Source organism: Ascidiella aspersa, chromosome 2 (genome assembly GCF_963924565.1).
Source record: "Ascidiella aspersa chromosome 2, kaAscAspe10.2, whole genome shotgun sequence".
NCBI classification, from domain to species: Eukaryota; Metazoa; Chordata; class Ascidiacea; order Phlebobranchia; family Ascidiidae; genus Ascidiella; species Ascidiella aspersa.
The window spans coordinates 6,677,042-6,694,051 of NC_139448.1; the positions used below are offsets into that span (position 1 = coordinate 6,677,042).

At 35.7% G+C, this 17,010-nt stretch overlaps 2 protein-coding genes across 2 annotated transcripts; both read left to right on the forward strand.

Moving 5' to 3' along the window:
* The first annotated feature begins 450 nt into the window (after positions 1-450).
* On the forward strand, positions 451-11,537 carry LOC146163330 (solute carrier organic anion transporter family member 4A1-like). The gene is made up of 14 exons (XM_083380446.1): positions 451-509; positions 1,019-1,150; positions 3,173-3,454; positions 4,047-4,162; positions 4,996-5,089; positions 5,477-5,565; positions 5,900-6,020; positions 6,447-6,619; positions 7,133-7,294; positions 7,957-8,141; positions 8,592-8,756; positions 9,918-9,971; positions 10,690-10,860; positions 11,319-11,537. Exons 1-14 carry the CDS (start codon positions 451-453, stop codon positions 11,535-11,537), a joined length of 2,022 nt encoding a protein of 673 aa, XP_083236572.1.
* A 2,368-nt stretch (positions 11,538-13,905) lies between these two features.
* Positions 13,906-16,287, forward strand: LOC146163331 (uncharacterized). The gene is made up of 3 exons (XM_083382879.1): positions 13,906-14,199; positions 14,650-14,755; positions 15,783-16,287. The coding sequence occupies exons 1-3, from the start codon at positions 14,025-14,027 to the stop codon at positions 15,958-15,960; spliced, it is 459 nt and encodes a 152-aa protein (XP_083239005.1). The 5' UTR covers positions 13,906-14,024; the 3' UTR covers positions 15,961-16,287.
* The last annotated feature ends 723 nt before the right edge of the window (positions 16,288-17,010 follow it).

Sequence of the window (17,010 nt, forward strand, 5' to 3'; positions counted from 1 at the left end):
TGATAAATCAAAATAAGAGTGAATAGATTCAAAACGATTTTGAAGCACTGCTTCACTTCGGTTGTGATTAAATATTCACGTTCAGTAAATATAAGCAATTTTAAATGGAATGAGCGACCATGAATTGCTTTCGTGATGTTACTGACCCTTATTTCTAAAAAAACAAAACGAAATACATGGAAAAGCTAATTGACGAACCCATATCACGCCATGCGTGATACAACGTCGAGCGAAAAAGCCACGTTGTTGTGTACATTTCTTCTAAGGAGGCAATAAAAATTTTTACACTGGTTTTATCATTTACCTTTGTTTCTGCTCAATTCAGTTTGACACTGATACTGCGTAGTGCATTTATTTGTGACAAATAGTATTAGACATATATAAGTGAAGGTTTTACAACAATAAACCAAGGGCATTCGCAAAACAGTGTTTCAATACAATATTGCGAAGATGTCTACAGTTGGAAGATCAGACCCAACTCTGGAAAATGGTGAATATTCGACAAAAAGGTAACTTGTCAATGAATTCAACGTTATTTTTACGTTTACCCAGTTAAAGTGCATATCTGTCGAAATATCGTGTAAGCTACGAACTTCTTTTAAACACATGTAGAACGTGTAAGATATTCTAAGCGTGTCGAAAAAAGCTTGCGTGTTGCATTTTGACTATTTATAACTAAAAATAGGTTACATAAAAGATAAGTTGGCAAGCAGCCACAAACGAGTTTCGTACTATTAATTATATACAAGAAATCGATTACAAATTCGCCTGTGATATATAGATGTTAGAGCGCTTGATAAACAAACTTCCAAAAAATAAATAAGCAAGAAACTAAAGGAAAAAAGAGAAAAAAAAATAAAAAGAGATAAATAACAAATGAAATTACAGTATATTACTGGCTAGGAAAAGTATACGCGTCATTCTAAGTCGGTATTTCGTTGATCACGAAGTCCCAAAATGCTGCTAGAGTTTTCCTAATAAAGAACTTTCGTCATTATTTGTATTTTTCTTATTGAAGTTGCAGCAAGGAAGGGCGAAAAACCTTGGCGACCCCCGCGCTGGCCCTCGCCGCCTTTTGTTCCATCGGCTTTGTCCAAGGTTTCCTTGCCAACGGCCTCGTCAACGTTGTCATAACAACCATCGAGAAACGGTAGGCGTGACGTTATGTATAGTGAAGACCAGATTTAAAAGACAATTTGCTTTTTTGTTCATTAAATCAACATTTTCGCAAATCTTGTCACTTCTTATGTACCGATAACTATTTGCTTCGCCTATTTGTTTTTTATTTTTGAGTTGGAGATTTTATATTAAATGCAAAAATGACAGCGCAAACCTAAGGTACTTGGTAAAAACACAGCAAAAACAACAACTAAAATAGCGAGCGTTATGTTATCTTACGACGTATGTGTGTGTCATCATCGTTCTATGGTATTTGCATTGTATTTCACTAACACGCTATACGTAATCGCGTGTGGTGAACATTAGTAATGGACGCACGAACGAATATTGCGGTAACACTCAGGTTGAGTCGTGATCAATTGCGTTGCTGATTGCACTGTCATCATGTTTATTTCTCAGTTCGCACGCTCCTAACCCTTTCACCATAGTAAGAGCAAAGTTCACGCAGTATATGGTGATTGCTTGTTGCAACAACGTTTGATCGCGTCCGCGCACGCTGACGTGATAAATAATAAGTTAGACACGATTGCTATGTATGATTTCACTGTCCTTTTTCTAAACTACGGGTTTTTACTTAAACTTTTTTTAAAGCGCTCCCCTAATATTTTTTTGTTTTGCATGGACCAAGCTATAGGCAAAAATTTTCAAAAATGTTGTCATAAATTGACGTTACAATCAAATAGACATCAGAAATATGATGATGTTTGCATAATTAACGTCACAATACAAATAGACATTCAGAAATATACTGACATCAGTGCTAAAACGTTTTATTTTTAATTGAGCAATTTGTTTTTTGAAAAATTGACTACTTCTTCAACATATACAGTAATATTTCAATTTGGGCTTCATGAACCCTAAAATTAGTTCACGGACCCAAACGGGGCCACGTTTAAGAATCCCTAAACTAAACATTATACTGACAATTAAACTTGTAGTTAAAAAAAACGAGTAAAACCAGGATCAAACATTCGTCAGTTCCTTAATTCGAATGAAAATATACGCGTCAGTGGAACAGTGATGGACAATTAAGCATAAACCTGCTGCCAATGGTTTTCGATTTCATAAATATCCGCCATTTTATATCAACGTTATACTGTTGCGCGGTTTCGAAAACGCTGTTTCTTATTCTGATGGTTGTAAGAGGTAATTCCCTTACTGACGAATTGTCTTGTACAGGTATACGCGCGTTCCTTTCTTGTTTAATTTCAGTGGTATCTTTTGTGATAAAAAACAGCAGACGATGTACCGTTGTACGCAAATGTTGACATATAGTTTAGGCAACACGTGGTTTCGGAGATTCGCACTAATTAGTAAAAACGTGTGGCTAAATACGGTTTTTGATAAGCAGATTCGTGTTCTGTAAAATTTGTTATGTTTGTCGGGTGTGGCATTGTTTAACTAAAGGAGAACAATATCAAGTAAAAAACAAAAATTCAACGTCATACTAAAATAAATAAATTTTAATTTGTTCCTCACCTTATATACATGTGTCTTATAACTCTAACAAGACATCTTCTTTTTACCTAAGTCCACATTAATTAGACTGACCTAGTGTATTTGTTAACAATCTCAGCGGTACCGGTAAGTTTAGAAAGCAAGCTGACTATACAAGTTATGGTTTAAACTAACTACAGATTTTAAATTGAAGCATTTCAGCTGCTCTGAATTCCGGACAAACAAAAACAAAAAAAATGTAACCTGTTTTTGTTACTTCAATGCCTTTGCTAAACCGCTTAACATTGATAAAAGTTTCTAATTAATAGTTTTATAACGCGTTTGGCTGTTGTCCAATTATGTTTCGAGTAACAGCTATTGGAAAATATAAAATATTGAGGATATTGCTTTCAATTTATGTGCAATATCAGTGGGACGGAACAACATATAATTCATGATTTAATTCGCATCCTATAAATTAACAAGTTCAACGAACAAGTAAGAGCGAACCGTAAATACTGAGTCATATTTACCAACCGCACAATTTTTCATTCAGGTTCGGGTTGAAAAGTGCTGACTCAGGCCTGATCGTGAGCAGTTACAACATCGCGTCGATTCTCGTCCTACCATTTGTGGCCTACGTCGGGGGCAGGGGTCATAAACCCCGTTGGGTGGGCTGGGGCGTCGTCATTCTGGGCCTGGGCAGCATGGTGTTTTCCCTGCCCCACTTTTTGGCCCCCAAGTACGACCCCAAGGTGGTTGGTCAAGACTCCGACCTGTGCCCGTCGAATCTCACAGGATCTGTGGAAGAGGAGACAGAATCCATGAGCATTTATGTGTGAGCTATTTATATTTTATGTGTAAGCAATTTATATTTTAAATTTATGAGTAGGTTACATCTATATTTTGTATTTTATGTGTTATATTTATGTTTAAGCTACATTTGCATTTTATATTAATGTGTAAGCTACCGTTATCTTTTATATCTATGTGCAAGCTACATTTATGTTTTGTATGCTACTTTTATTTTTTGTGTTGATGTGTAAGCTATATTTACTCGACAATGTCATTTGCAAAACTTAAATGTTTGTTTCCAACTGGAGATTAGGAAACTACGCATTCAACTGTGCCATAATTTTTAAATTTCAAATCACACGAAATTTTCTTTCATTATGTTAGCATTGTTAAGTAGGCCTAGTTGTATTTATTCTAAGTTGATTATGAACATGGTATATTTGCTTTTTGCTTGTATCAAAATGCGTGTTTATTTTTCTGTACAAAACAATTTTTATTCAATATTAAATCTTCAAACAGTTTTGCATTATAGAATACCGCACTACAAACAACTGATATAGTTGTTCCTGTTGTTTTTTTGGTAATAGCCTATTATGCCTTTACTTTATATATATATATATATATTAATATCGCAGTTACGCCTTTATCTGCGCACAAGTGATGATCGGAATCGGCAAGTCGGGCCTAAATACGCTTGGGCTCACATATCTGGATGAAAACGTCTCACAAAAGTCGTCGTCCATTTATCACGGTAAGTAAAATAACCGGCGATCACAAAACTGATAAACACTTGAGTTTAAACCTTAAAGCATAAAATATTCGGTTTATTCAGTTTATGCGACTGGCACGAGCACAGGTTAATCTACAGCAGGGGAGGGCAACGTGCGGCCCGCGCCATTTTTTGTGCGTCCCTTCGCCTTCTTCCAGATATTTTTCCCTAAATAAGGGTATTTTGTGTGCACCAATGTGGGAACTTTTGCTCTTTCAGTTTCCTGTTCAAAAGTGCAATGTAACCCATAGGCTACACCGCTGCAATGTAACCCATAGGCTACACCCACTCGAATGGGAAGCATCTATTACAAAATAGTTTGCGTCTATGCACATCTGGCCTGGAACCAAACATTGACAAGTTGGTTCAAAACATCCAACATCAGCCTTCTTACTAACTTCTATTTGAACATCGACATGTGTGTCTGCTACGATATTTCATATTCGCTTGTACCTGTGTTTTTCTAGTAAAAGCTGAAAATATCAATTAGTGTTTATTTGGGGCCCTTCTGTAAGCATTAAATTTCCTAACTGACCCTTGTGTTAAAAAGTTTGCCCGCCCCTGATCTACAGTATGAAGTGAAGCGTGCTGTAAACGAAAAGTTCCGCAAATTAACTAATACACTATAGCAAATGTAAGATTTTGAGCCGTTTTGGGCATAAAGTTCTAAAAAATAAAATGAGGTATAAAAATCAACATATCTAACAACATTTAAATATTACATATTCGCCGGAAAATGCATATGAAGGTCTATTCAATAGTAAAGTCTATTTTTAAGGCTATACTGTAAGCAATTTATTTTTGTGATTACACAGGTTTGTACCTTGCCTTCTCCTATGCATTAGGACCTGCCTGTGGCTATTTGGTGGGAGGTGCACTGCTAAAGTTTTTTACCAACATAACTGAAAGGTAAGTTAAAACTCTAAATCGATAATTACGTGATCATCAGTTAATAATTTTTTTTTAGTTGGATTAAAAAATGATCCGTCGTTAACTATCGAGTTTCTAAGTGCTTAAGCTGCCGTTTTATAAGCAGTCCACGAATAATGTTTGTGTTATGCATTGTAATCTCGCCTTGACTTTTAAGCATTATGTAAGGTCCAAACATGGCTAATCATAAAACTTTGTGCAACCACTGCTGTTTACAAAAGTACACTTAACTTTTTTATTCGAAATAGCGATAGTTATATAACTGTACAAAATTGATATCTCATTCGCTTGATCGGAAACAAACATAAACGCATTAATGTCTACTTTTTTACAAAAAAAATTAAATTCCGACTTTTCTATTTCTAGGCCTACCATCTTAACTACTAGTAGCGCTTGGATCGGAGCCTGGTGGTCCGGATTTGTGGTTGCGGGTCCGGTTTTGCTGCTACTCGCAGGTTTCTTGTTTGTCTTTTCTAACAGTTGAAAACAACGCTCCCAAATATAAACATATAATCTAGATCTTCTCCAGTTTAGCAAATAATTCAATCAAAAATTCATGCGGTTTTGTACTTATTGTTTAAATTATGAAATGCTGTGCTTTACAGTATGACGCCAAATGCTGTACCTCTACATATTTAAAAATCTGAATGTTTTACCGTATAGTTGCGTTGTAAATGGTGAGCAACGTTGGTATATTAATTATGACGTTGATCTATAATACAGCGGCATTCATGATGCGTTTAAAATTAATGGCCTAGCTTAAAATAGTTCTTGATTTTTAATTTCTAGTTCCTGTATTGTTTCTTCCCCGAACCCTCTCGACTACGCGGTTAGACGAGCGAAGCAAAGATCACCCTGTGATCGCAACAGAAGACTTAGGCGAAGTCGAGAAACCAAAGAAAGTACACAGGTACAGTAAATACAATAGAAATGTGGCGATGCTTAGAAAAACTTAATAATAAATGGTAGCCTACATATATTGGCTGTTTAAACCATTTTTCGATTGAAATATTCCACCAGACTGAACATTGTTTGAGAGCGCGACTTTTACCAACGTCAATTTGTTGAAATCGTCGTGAGAAGAGACAAAAGAGAATATAGTTCGGTTTTTTAAATATCGGCTGGGTTTTAATATTTAAAAATATTTTCGTTGTTTAAAAGTTTTTCATTTTGTTTTGTTGTTTTGTCGATAGTGGCGTACAAGACATGTAAAAGAAAATACCCACGGGGACATTCTGTATCAAATTATCTTTTGAAAATCCTTGAATTTTGATTATTTTCTTAACATTACGTTTATGTTCAAGCCTAACTTATGGTTTATTGTGTTGTTTTGCAGTTTGTCGAATTTCGGAAAAGCACTGCTGTCTCTAATGCGAAACCAACTGTTTTTGCTCATGGTACTGGCAAACGGACTGGACAATGGCCTCCTGGCGGGTTTCTCCACTTTCACGCCAAAGTATTTGGAGTCCATGTTTGGTCTCAATCCAACCCTAGCCTCAATGTACACAGGTAAAAGTGTGAAATGTCGCAACATTTTAATTGCCCTAAAATAATTGAAAAAGCTGCGGTAAAAACCCTAAAACACTTTATCGTTGATAATTTTATATGCTCTTCACATTTTACAACCTGCTTAGGTCGGTTCGTTGATTGCAATATCATATGCGCTTTATTATGTGTACGATAGTATCATCTAAGTAAGGGTTTTCGAGAACTTTTAACGGGGGTGCTGTGATGCTGGATCAAAAGACACAGAAAATATTTTACTGTAATTTATTTCCTTGTTCAGTGAAATGTAAAAATATCTCACATTTTGGTATTGTGTTACAGTGATATTAGTTACTTGTAAAAAATAAAATTACAATAGTTTGTTACTTAAGCAATTCTAGAAGGGGTGCGATAATTGGTTGTTGAGGTTTAAAGGGTGCAGCAAGAACCACTAATCTGTGTCACATCGTGTAATCTTGTTCGTTTTGAAGCTGAATGACTTCAACAACTGCTATTTTAAAGGCGATTTCTTTTCAGGGACGGTTGTTATTGGTGGAGGTATGGTAGGCCTTGTTGCTGGTGGATTGGTGGTATCCAAAGGGGATCTGAATGTTGGTGGCATCCTCCGACTCTGTTTGGCTTGTACGTCGCTGACCATCGTAACAAGTGCAACGTTCCTCATACACTGCCCGGAGCTAAGTAGGTTCCAAATAATAGAGTGTTGTTTTAAAGTTACCTACCGCTCAAATTGCATTATCAATCATATCCACAAATATTAAACCCAAAACCGGAAATTTACCTAACTTGCTTTATATATACATAGACAATGTTAAATATGTGTTCATTATTTCAAATATAGAATTAGTGAATAATTACCAGACCTGAACTTAAGTCCAAAGGGTTGACAATAAAAAAGAACAGAGATAACAAAAAATACAAACGTTATTTAAAATCTTAGAGCTGTCAACTGTGCTGGTAAGAGTGTTTTAGTTTGCAAAGCGAAAACGTGTTCGCTAGTCGAATTTTTGGTGTACACTATATATGTGGGTGATAAGCAGAAGTAATTTTTTTAAAGGGAAAAAATGGCAAAAACGTGTGCTTCTTACAGCCACATATGCCTATCAAGTGAAAACAAATAGTGCAAAAATACATCATATTTCGGAAAAACAAATTCCGCGTTTTTAGGAAATGAAGTTTCATACACGATTACTGCGCGAATTTTCAGATGCAAAAATGACAACAAATGAAAGTCGATAGCAATACATTTGTAATCCAAACATGGCGCCAAGTCAGTGTGAAAACTGGGCGCTACCACTTAAAAATGAGCACGTAAACTGACCAAGTCACCCTTTAACCCACAGGCTTCGCTGGCGCTACGGTTCGCTACGACTTGAACGACACAACGGGCCTCTCCTCCACTGACTTCTCGTCTTCTTGCAATAAGCAGTGTATTTGCCCTAGCGACGTGTTCAAGCCAGTGTGTGGTGAAAATGGCGTCACATACTTCTCGCCTTGCTTCGCGGGTTGCAATGAGAAGATCGAAGAGGTAAAAATTGACTTTGTATTTTAATGCCTAAGTTTTACTTGAAGAGATAATAAGATTTAATTTGATCGAATTCTCCTGCTATTTTTGCGTTTTCCACTACCTAATGTGAGCTGCACTGTAGGTCAGTATAAAGGAAATAAATTTTGATAATTTTTGTAGTTTTCTTTAGGGTTTGTTTGTACTGCGTAGTCTTCTCAATTAAAATGTAAAACAGAACATTTTTATTAAAAGTTTTAAAAATACTCAGAATCTACAATATTTTTTAGTAAAGTTAAACATCTTACAATTTTTTTAGTAATTTAAATAGCAAAAAAGAATAAAATTTTCCAATTATTTCAGTAATGTTTTTGCGTATAGATTGTATTTATTCGTCTGTTGGGGGAAAACAGTCTTTGATTGAATAACCCACAAACACGTAAATGAACGATTATTTTATCGTTTCTTTTATAGACCTACGTAAACTGTACGTGCATTACGAGCGAAACGCGCCAGGGACACCTCTCAGCCAAGTTGGGTTCGTGCGTCTCTAAGGACTGTTCCAACCTTCCTCTGTTCCTATGCATCTTGTTCGTTGCCATGTTCTTCACCTTCATGTGCTGGGCGCCAAACCTTCAGGTGAAACACTTAAGGCTTTCCGGCATATTTGTTGCACTGTGACTGTAAGTAACAGTTATGTGTTAATAACGGTTATACCATTTAAAAAGGTTCTTACTTTGACAAACGTTAGCCTCGGAAAATTATCCAATCTAACACATAACAATTTAGGCAGGGACCAGAATCGCAAATAAAGCTTTTATTCGGTTGAATTTGTCAAATCTAAATTTAAGAGGAGACATGATGTCTTAGACTATAGGGGCACTTTACTTTTTTCTAAAATGTTCTTAATTGTAAATCCTGACTTGCTCGATATTAGCAATTCACACTGGTCAAATGTCTCAATATAAATGGATTATCACAATTATGGAAGATAGCTTTGTTATGTGTTTAAATTATATTACAAAATAGCATCATCTTACAAAGCAGACTCAGGCCACGTGCTTTTGCTTTTGACGTGATGCATTTGAATTTGACGTGTACGTGCATTTGACACGTGCATTTGACACGTGCATTTGACACGTGCATTTTATCATGATTGTGCACCACGTGGTTTTAAGTCGCCATACCTGAAACAAGATTTCTCGGCGAAATAACACGGAGAACCTTTCACATTGTTACAACTTGCAATACCAATTGTCTAAAATTTAGTACAGGATAATATAGAAATAGCAAACGGTTTGTTTAAAGATGTGAAAGCATTCGACATTTTGAGAAACATACTAGATCATTTCGAATGTCTATGTTTAACAACGTGTTATTATGTTTAGTCACGTTTAACATTTTCGCATTATTAGATGTCTATTAACATTTTCCAACCATGTTCAATAATGAACCAAGAAAATTAAGACGATTAAAGCTACATTTTGTTATTTAAACATTAAATACGAAGCATGATTTCAACATTATGACCAAGGATATTGTGAACAACTTTAACAAAAGTCCGGAGTGCGAAACTTAAAGGTTAATCTGCAATAAACAACTCTTAATTATTTCACTTGCTATGACTTTCTTGGGAATTTAGGTTCGGAATCGCGCCAAAGTTTTAAAAGCGAAATTACCAAACGACAAATTGTTAAAAAAACCCGTCGTCTAGTTTGCCACTTGGCTGCGAAAATTTAAACAAGCAATTGTCGGCTCACGTTTTTTCGTCACGTATTGATTTTTTTCTTTTCGTGGCAGATTGTTATGCGAGTTGTACCCTTCGAGCACAGATCGCTGGCTGTCGGAATACAGGTAACTATATCAATTGTTTTTATATCCTTAATAAGGATGATGAACAAATGTAAAATTGCCACCCAAAAACTTTTGATTATTGTGAATAAAACTTGAAAATCAGTAATACATTGCGTCCCAAATAAGTATACTTGGCATATATATATAATAAAAAAATGTATGAAGAATAATAATGTAAAACCACACATTACAGGATTACTGTTGTGCAAAGTTAGGCGGTTAATAAGGTTTTATACAAACTAATATCACCATTGTCTGCTGCACCCTGTTCAAATATACAATCACAATTAAAGGGCAAAAAATAGCCCATATTTACAGCAACTGAAATATACATAAACACACTGTGTATCCTGTTATCGAGTCTTCTGGAGTCATGATTGTAGTGCAAGGCAAGAGACCATGGTAGTAAAACAATAGCCTGCGGCGAGGTTCGAACCCACGACCTCCGGTCGTACCGGTACAGTCGATTTTCCAACTAAGAAACACTGGCTATAAAGGGAGCTCGTCGAGAAACTACAATGGAACCACTGCCTGATACATCCTGTTCGTACAAAGAACTTCATATTGAAGGAGGCCAACAGCACATATCAGCAATTGAAACATTTATATACACTATGTTCATTCTGTGATCAAGCCTTCTGTAGTTGTCTGGCCAATTACAATAACGGCACCCATTAACCTCAACTATTATCCTAACGTTTTTAAATTGAATTTCTAGTGGATATTTGACCGGGGTCTGGGGGGAATTCCTTACCCCATGATGATCGGCCGCTTTCTGGACATGACCTGTTCGGTTTGGAGTACAGAGGATGGAAAGCAGACAACGTGCAGAAAATACTTCAACAGTCAGATGGCCTTCTATCTGTTCATCATACTTTGTGCCACCAAGGTAATCAAGAAATAAAATCTGGGCAAAATGTTGAATTTGGCAACAGAATAAATCAATTTTTTAAACTATTCTATCGTTTGACCACACAAAACGGTTAAATATGTAATGTTTGATATTTGTGTAAATTCCTAATATTGATAGCGTTTTTTTGTAGAAATCCAAACCAAATTATTTATACAACGTCAGTGCCATTTAGTGGTCAAATTTTAGTTAAGCGATCTATTGACTTTCGAGTATCGTACGGAAAGTAGCTAAATGTATAAAACAATCTTATCAGTAGAAATAGAAATAAACATTTAATTTAAACTGTCCAAATAACATTGCAACAGACGCTGTATTCACATAAATCTGTAAAGGCGGCGTTCTTATTTTATATCTTAAATCTGGTACACAAATGGTTTACATTTGCACTAACTTATTTCTCGTTGTATAATTTTGAGTCAAACTTATCAACGCAGGTCGTGATTTTCCTCACTTATTCTCTCGGCATCCTTGCGTATAAAACAGCTGCGGAAGAAAGAACGGATCGCAACAACAGCAACAACAACAGCAACAGCAACAACAGCAGCAATATCAACAACGACAGCAACAATAACAGCAACAACGACAGAAACAATAACAGCAACAATGACAGCAACAACAGTAAAAGAAACAACAACAGCAACAACAACAACTAAAGTGAAGTAGTGCTTAAGTGAAAAAGCACATAAAGTTTCAATCTTTCATAACCAAACAGAATGGTCATTTATGTTTTGCGTTTCATGTGAAACGCTGGTTTCGAATTGATGAGGGCGAAATGACATTGAACGAAGCTCGAGCAAAACACAATGACCATGGATAAAGACAGGCATAACATGACGACCTTAATTCGAGAGTCATCTTTAGCAGTTATATACTAACTGTCTTTAGACCAAGAAACCCATTTCGTGATCAATGGTTTGGTAATAAAAAGTGAATGCATTAAAAGCAGAAATTTAATTGATTGACGAAAAGCTTGTGATCAAACCGCGCTAGCGATGGTGAACATTTTTATTTCTTTTGATTATTACGAGTGATTTTATTTTTTATTTTGCTTAAGCAGTTTTTATTAGCAATAATATTGATAATAATTGTCAAAAACATATTCATTTATAGTTGGGCAAATGATTTCAAATCTGAAACACAAATTACTCTACCAATTGAAATGCTTACTCTGAAAAGTGAAATATCCTTAAAAAACAAGTTAACTATTTATATGCTATGAAATAACGTAATGAAACGATAACATTACGTAAACAACATTCAGTGAAACCGGATTCAACCATCGTTTGCATACTACTCAGTGTTCGTTTTCTATTTTGAATAGACATGCGCAATTTTCGGTTCATTCTGTACTTAATTTAACAAGCAATTTTCCAATGTGGCTTGTCTCGAGTTTTCTTGATTTTTTAATGTGGTTATTTATTTATTTATTGTACTCTTTTTAATTCTAGGTATTGTCACTGTCATGTGAATTATTAGTTTATCGTTGTGGGAAACATCTGTTTAACTAACATGTATTGGTTATCACATCAATTCAATTAAAAAATCTGTTCGACTTTGCAAACTTTATATTACTTAGAAACGACATTTAACTTTCCTGGACTTCTGCATTGACATAAACATTTTCGAACAACATGACTTATAACTTGCCAGAGCAAATTGACCTTGTGAAGAGCACGTTTTAAATAAGAAGCAATGGGTTGTTAATTACGGTACTTTGTGAGAATTTTTTTTAAATCTTTTAGTGAAAAATTTAGATGAAGAGTTTGTACACTGTTGCAATGAAATACAATCAAATTGTCAACTAAAGAAATATTGTGTACTCAGTAAGGAATGTGTATTTGATTGAATAATGTTGCCTTTTCAAGACTTTCGTAGGATTTGATATCCCAATGAACCGTTTTCATATTTTAAAAATTGAGGTTTAGAAAAGGTTCCTAAGTGTTTATTTGTAATTGCGCATTTAGAATGAAATATCATATTATATCCGCCATAAATTTATTTAGAGGTATAACAAACAGAATATTAATACAACATGAGCGGTATGAAATATGTAAAAAGACAAACAAAAAGATGGAAGTTCAACAGCGTGCTCGTGATTTAGCTAACCACACTCTATTTTTAACCGCAAATAACAAAAAAACTTGCACAAAGTTGTTTTTCATATTATTTCGTTCAACCCAATAACTAAACCCCAAACTTTAAGGCGTATACAAACCGGACCTTGGTCTAATGCTCAACACATGCATTGACAGCTTCGTCAGTAGAACTCGTGCCCAACGCTTCCCGTTCAACGCACGGATGCGCCAAAAAAGCGATAAGTCATCCAAGGTGCTATTGGCGGCGTAAAACTAACGCCTTTTGGGATGTTGCCTAAACAACTAACTGACAACAAATACTATGCAGAGCATGTTGTACAGCCATAGTGTATCGCGATTTGAATATGTTAGATGAGTATTAGACAGAACTTGCAATATTTTATATAGTCCAGCTAAATCGGGGATATTGTTAATATGTTTGTTTTGATAAAGGTTTATAAATCTGTCCAACTTGTAAAAGGTCATAAACGTGTCCTGGTAAACATTTATAAAGTCGTTGAAAACTTAGGGTTTTGTCAAATATGTTGTGACACCAAAACCTTTACTTCAAAACTCTTATACAATACGTTTTCCTATAAATCGGTTATACACTTAGGTTGATAAAATTTATTTGTGTTTAATCGGTGTAGATTCACAGCCCTGAGATACACTATCTAATCGTAACGCATAGCAGAACACAGTGTTAATAGCTTAAGTCAATCACTTGACTTGATTGTATTTAAGTCGCTGCTTTAAAATAACTTGATTTGGGAAAAATGCCTTGACTTAAAACTAGTTTAACGTTTAATTTGTATGAAAGGGACTTGGAAATGACTTGCTCCAATTATGACTTGACTGGGGGCTTGTTTACAAAATCCGGTAAAATACACATAACTTGGATCGTTTGTAGTTATCATACTTTTTAAAACATCTTAAAAATGTACAAATACAAAATTATACGATGTATTTGCAAAAAATACCTTCTTACAAAAGCTCAAAAATGTTTTCCCAAACTAATCGAAAGCTGTACATTGTGTGTTATTCAGCAGATTACCAGTTTCCTTTATGTCGATGATACATTATTATACCGGTTTAGCGCTGTGCTTCGTATTGTTGACAGCAGCACCCAAAGGCATCCTCAGTTTTAATTGCTCGATAGGCGCTATTAGTTCAACTAAGAGTGATATCTCGTTTGGCAACTGCACGTATGGCTGTCTGCAGACGGAGTTTAACTACCCGGGTAAGCCCTTTTTTTAGCCGCCTAATGGCGTTATGCCCGAAATTAGCCGCCTAATGGCGTTTTGCCCGAAACGTTTGCCTGTTTTTAGGTTAGGCCACGGTTAAGGCGTATACAGTTGTGCTTTTTTGCGATGATGTGAGTAATGAGTCTTAAAACAAATGTGCCGGTTACCGCAACTATTAGTCTTGGTCAACTCAAAATTGCAGGCCTTAAAACGCCTTGAAAATGTTTTAACCCATATACACGCGCTTGTTTTAATTTACGTACTAAATTGGGGTACTGGCACAACTACAATAAAAGATTTATAAACCAATCATTAAAATTGGATGAAATAGAATTGCTTCTACAGTGAAGGTATAACCGACCAATGTTACAAACCCTACTAAAGAGAAATCGTGAAATGTTGCTAGCTTGTCTACTTAAAGTACTATAGACTTGGTTGTGTTTTAGGTTTGACGACCACCATTCAGTCGTTCAAATGCGCTCCGGACAATTGCACCAACATCCAGTCCAGATGCATAAACGAGGCAACCAACGTCATCGCAATATCTATGCAGTAAGTGAAAGCTGATTTCAATTGTCATGATCTACAGCCTATAGATCAGGGTTGGGCAACCTTTTTAACACAAGGGCCAGTTAGGAAATGTAATGCTTACAGAGGAAGGCCGCACACCCAATAAGCAATAATTCATATTTTGAGCTTTTGATAGAAAAACTAATGAGCTACTATGCTGCAACTATACGACAGTTTTGTCAGCTGTCTACGTGTGGATTCGGAAATAACTTTTCCCGCAATTCCAATAAAGCCTTTCTCGTACAGATCGGCTCAGTACAATTTAACTAACAACCTTGATTCAAAACCAGCTGTTAAACATAACATCTCAGTCAATATGGGTGGCAAAAGTCTGTTACACCTTGAACGTACCACAGAAGTGTAATTGTTGCAAAACAATTCTTTATCATAACAACGTGACACAAGTAAAACTAGTGCACACTCATAGCCTTATATAGGGAGAAATAGCTGGAAGAAGGTGAGGACGCACAAAAAATGGAAAAGGTCCGCATGCGGCCCGCGGGCCGCACGTTGCCCACCCCTGCTATACATAGTAACTCCTTAAAAAGTATGGTTTCGAAAAAACGAAAAAATACGATCAAAATAAATTGTAAAAGCGGTTTGCTAAACACTATTAACAGCAAACAGTATTTAAAAGTGCTGTAATAGCTCTACTAAGTTAGTTTAAATGTATGATGTACATACTTTCAGTATAATTTTTTTAAACACTGACAAAAGAGCCATATTGCCAATTGTTGACCAATATGTATTTACGCGTTGTTATGAAACCAAATATAGTCAAGTTTCGTACTACATCACATAAGCATCTTGCTTTCAATGTTTACAGTTCAGTCACTGTATCTCTTCGTGTGGTGAGTCAGCAAAAACGCAATTTTTCATCGATTTAAAACCAACCCTATAACGACATCGTGCGGAACGTGTTAAACTCGAAAATTTTGAAAAGGTTTTGAAATAGTTTGGATGCAAAACCTATGACGAATAAAGACCTAACAAAAAATATTTTTTGTAGAAATTGCGTGGTATCCTGCTGCTACAGCGACGGCTGCAATAAAGCAAAGTCCATCGTTGTTGCTACAACACCACAAACAACCACAACATCGAATTCAGCTAACCAGATTGTTGGTCATTTTTTAGTTGCCCTACTGGGTGCTGTAACATTACTGGTAACTATCGGTGAATTTAACTGACTTGGTGTATCTTTTGCGTTTCTACTATTTGCTGTTTCTATCTGTTGCAAACACTTGTATTAGTTCTATCTTGCGTGATTTCAATCTTTTATTCCAGTGTCTACTTATCTTTTTGACCTTTAAACCCTGGTCCACCGTGTGGTAGACTAAATAGCATGCTAAATGTTTTGTTCTTTTGTTTTTGCTGTTTTAATGTGACGCAATTGGCGCAAGGGATCTAGCGGATTTTTAGCATAAAAACGTTACACTATGTACCCAGCTAACAATTTGACGTCGCAGCGACGTAGATTTTTGGTTTAAGTTTGGTCGATAAGACGTTGCAACCAACGTTATTTCTACGTAAAAGCGTCGACACTTTACGACCTAGATGCGACGTTGTGCAACTACGTTATTTATACGTTTATCATAAACGTTATTTTTACGTAGAAGTGTCTACTCCAGACGACGTAGATTAGACGTTGCAAATTACGATGTTCAGCGACGTTATTTATACGTTTATCATGAACGTTATTTTCACGTAAAAGCGTCGACACCAAACGATGTAGATGCGACGTTGTGCAACTACGTTATTTAGACGTTTATCATGAACGTTATTTTCACGTAAAAGCGTCGACACTTTACGACCTAGATGCGACGTTGTGCAACTACGTTATTTATACGTTTATCATGAACGTTGTTTTTACGTAGAAGTGTCTATTCCAGACGACGTAGATTAGACGTTGCAAATTACGATATCACAGACGTTATTTTTACGTAAAAATGTGTGATCCGGACAAAGTTCATGCGACATTGGAAACTACGTTGTAAAACTAGGTTATTGAAAGCGTTCACATTGTTATGTTTGCGTAATAGTTTGGACTCCATGCCCTACAAATTACGTTTGCAACCATCCTTTATTACCATCCAGGAAAATATAGAAATAATATAGTATTAAGTAAAACAAACACGGCAGTATAAAAATGTTGACAATAAAGAACTGTAAAAAAGACAAGAAAACTGAGAAAATTGGTCTGTGGACCTGCAAAACACACAAATTTTATAGTGTTACTT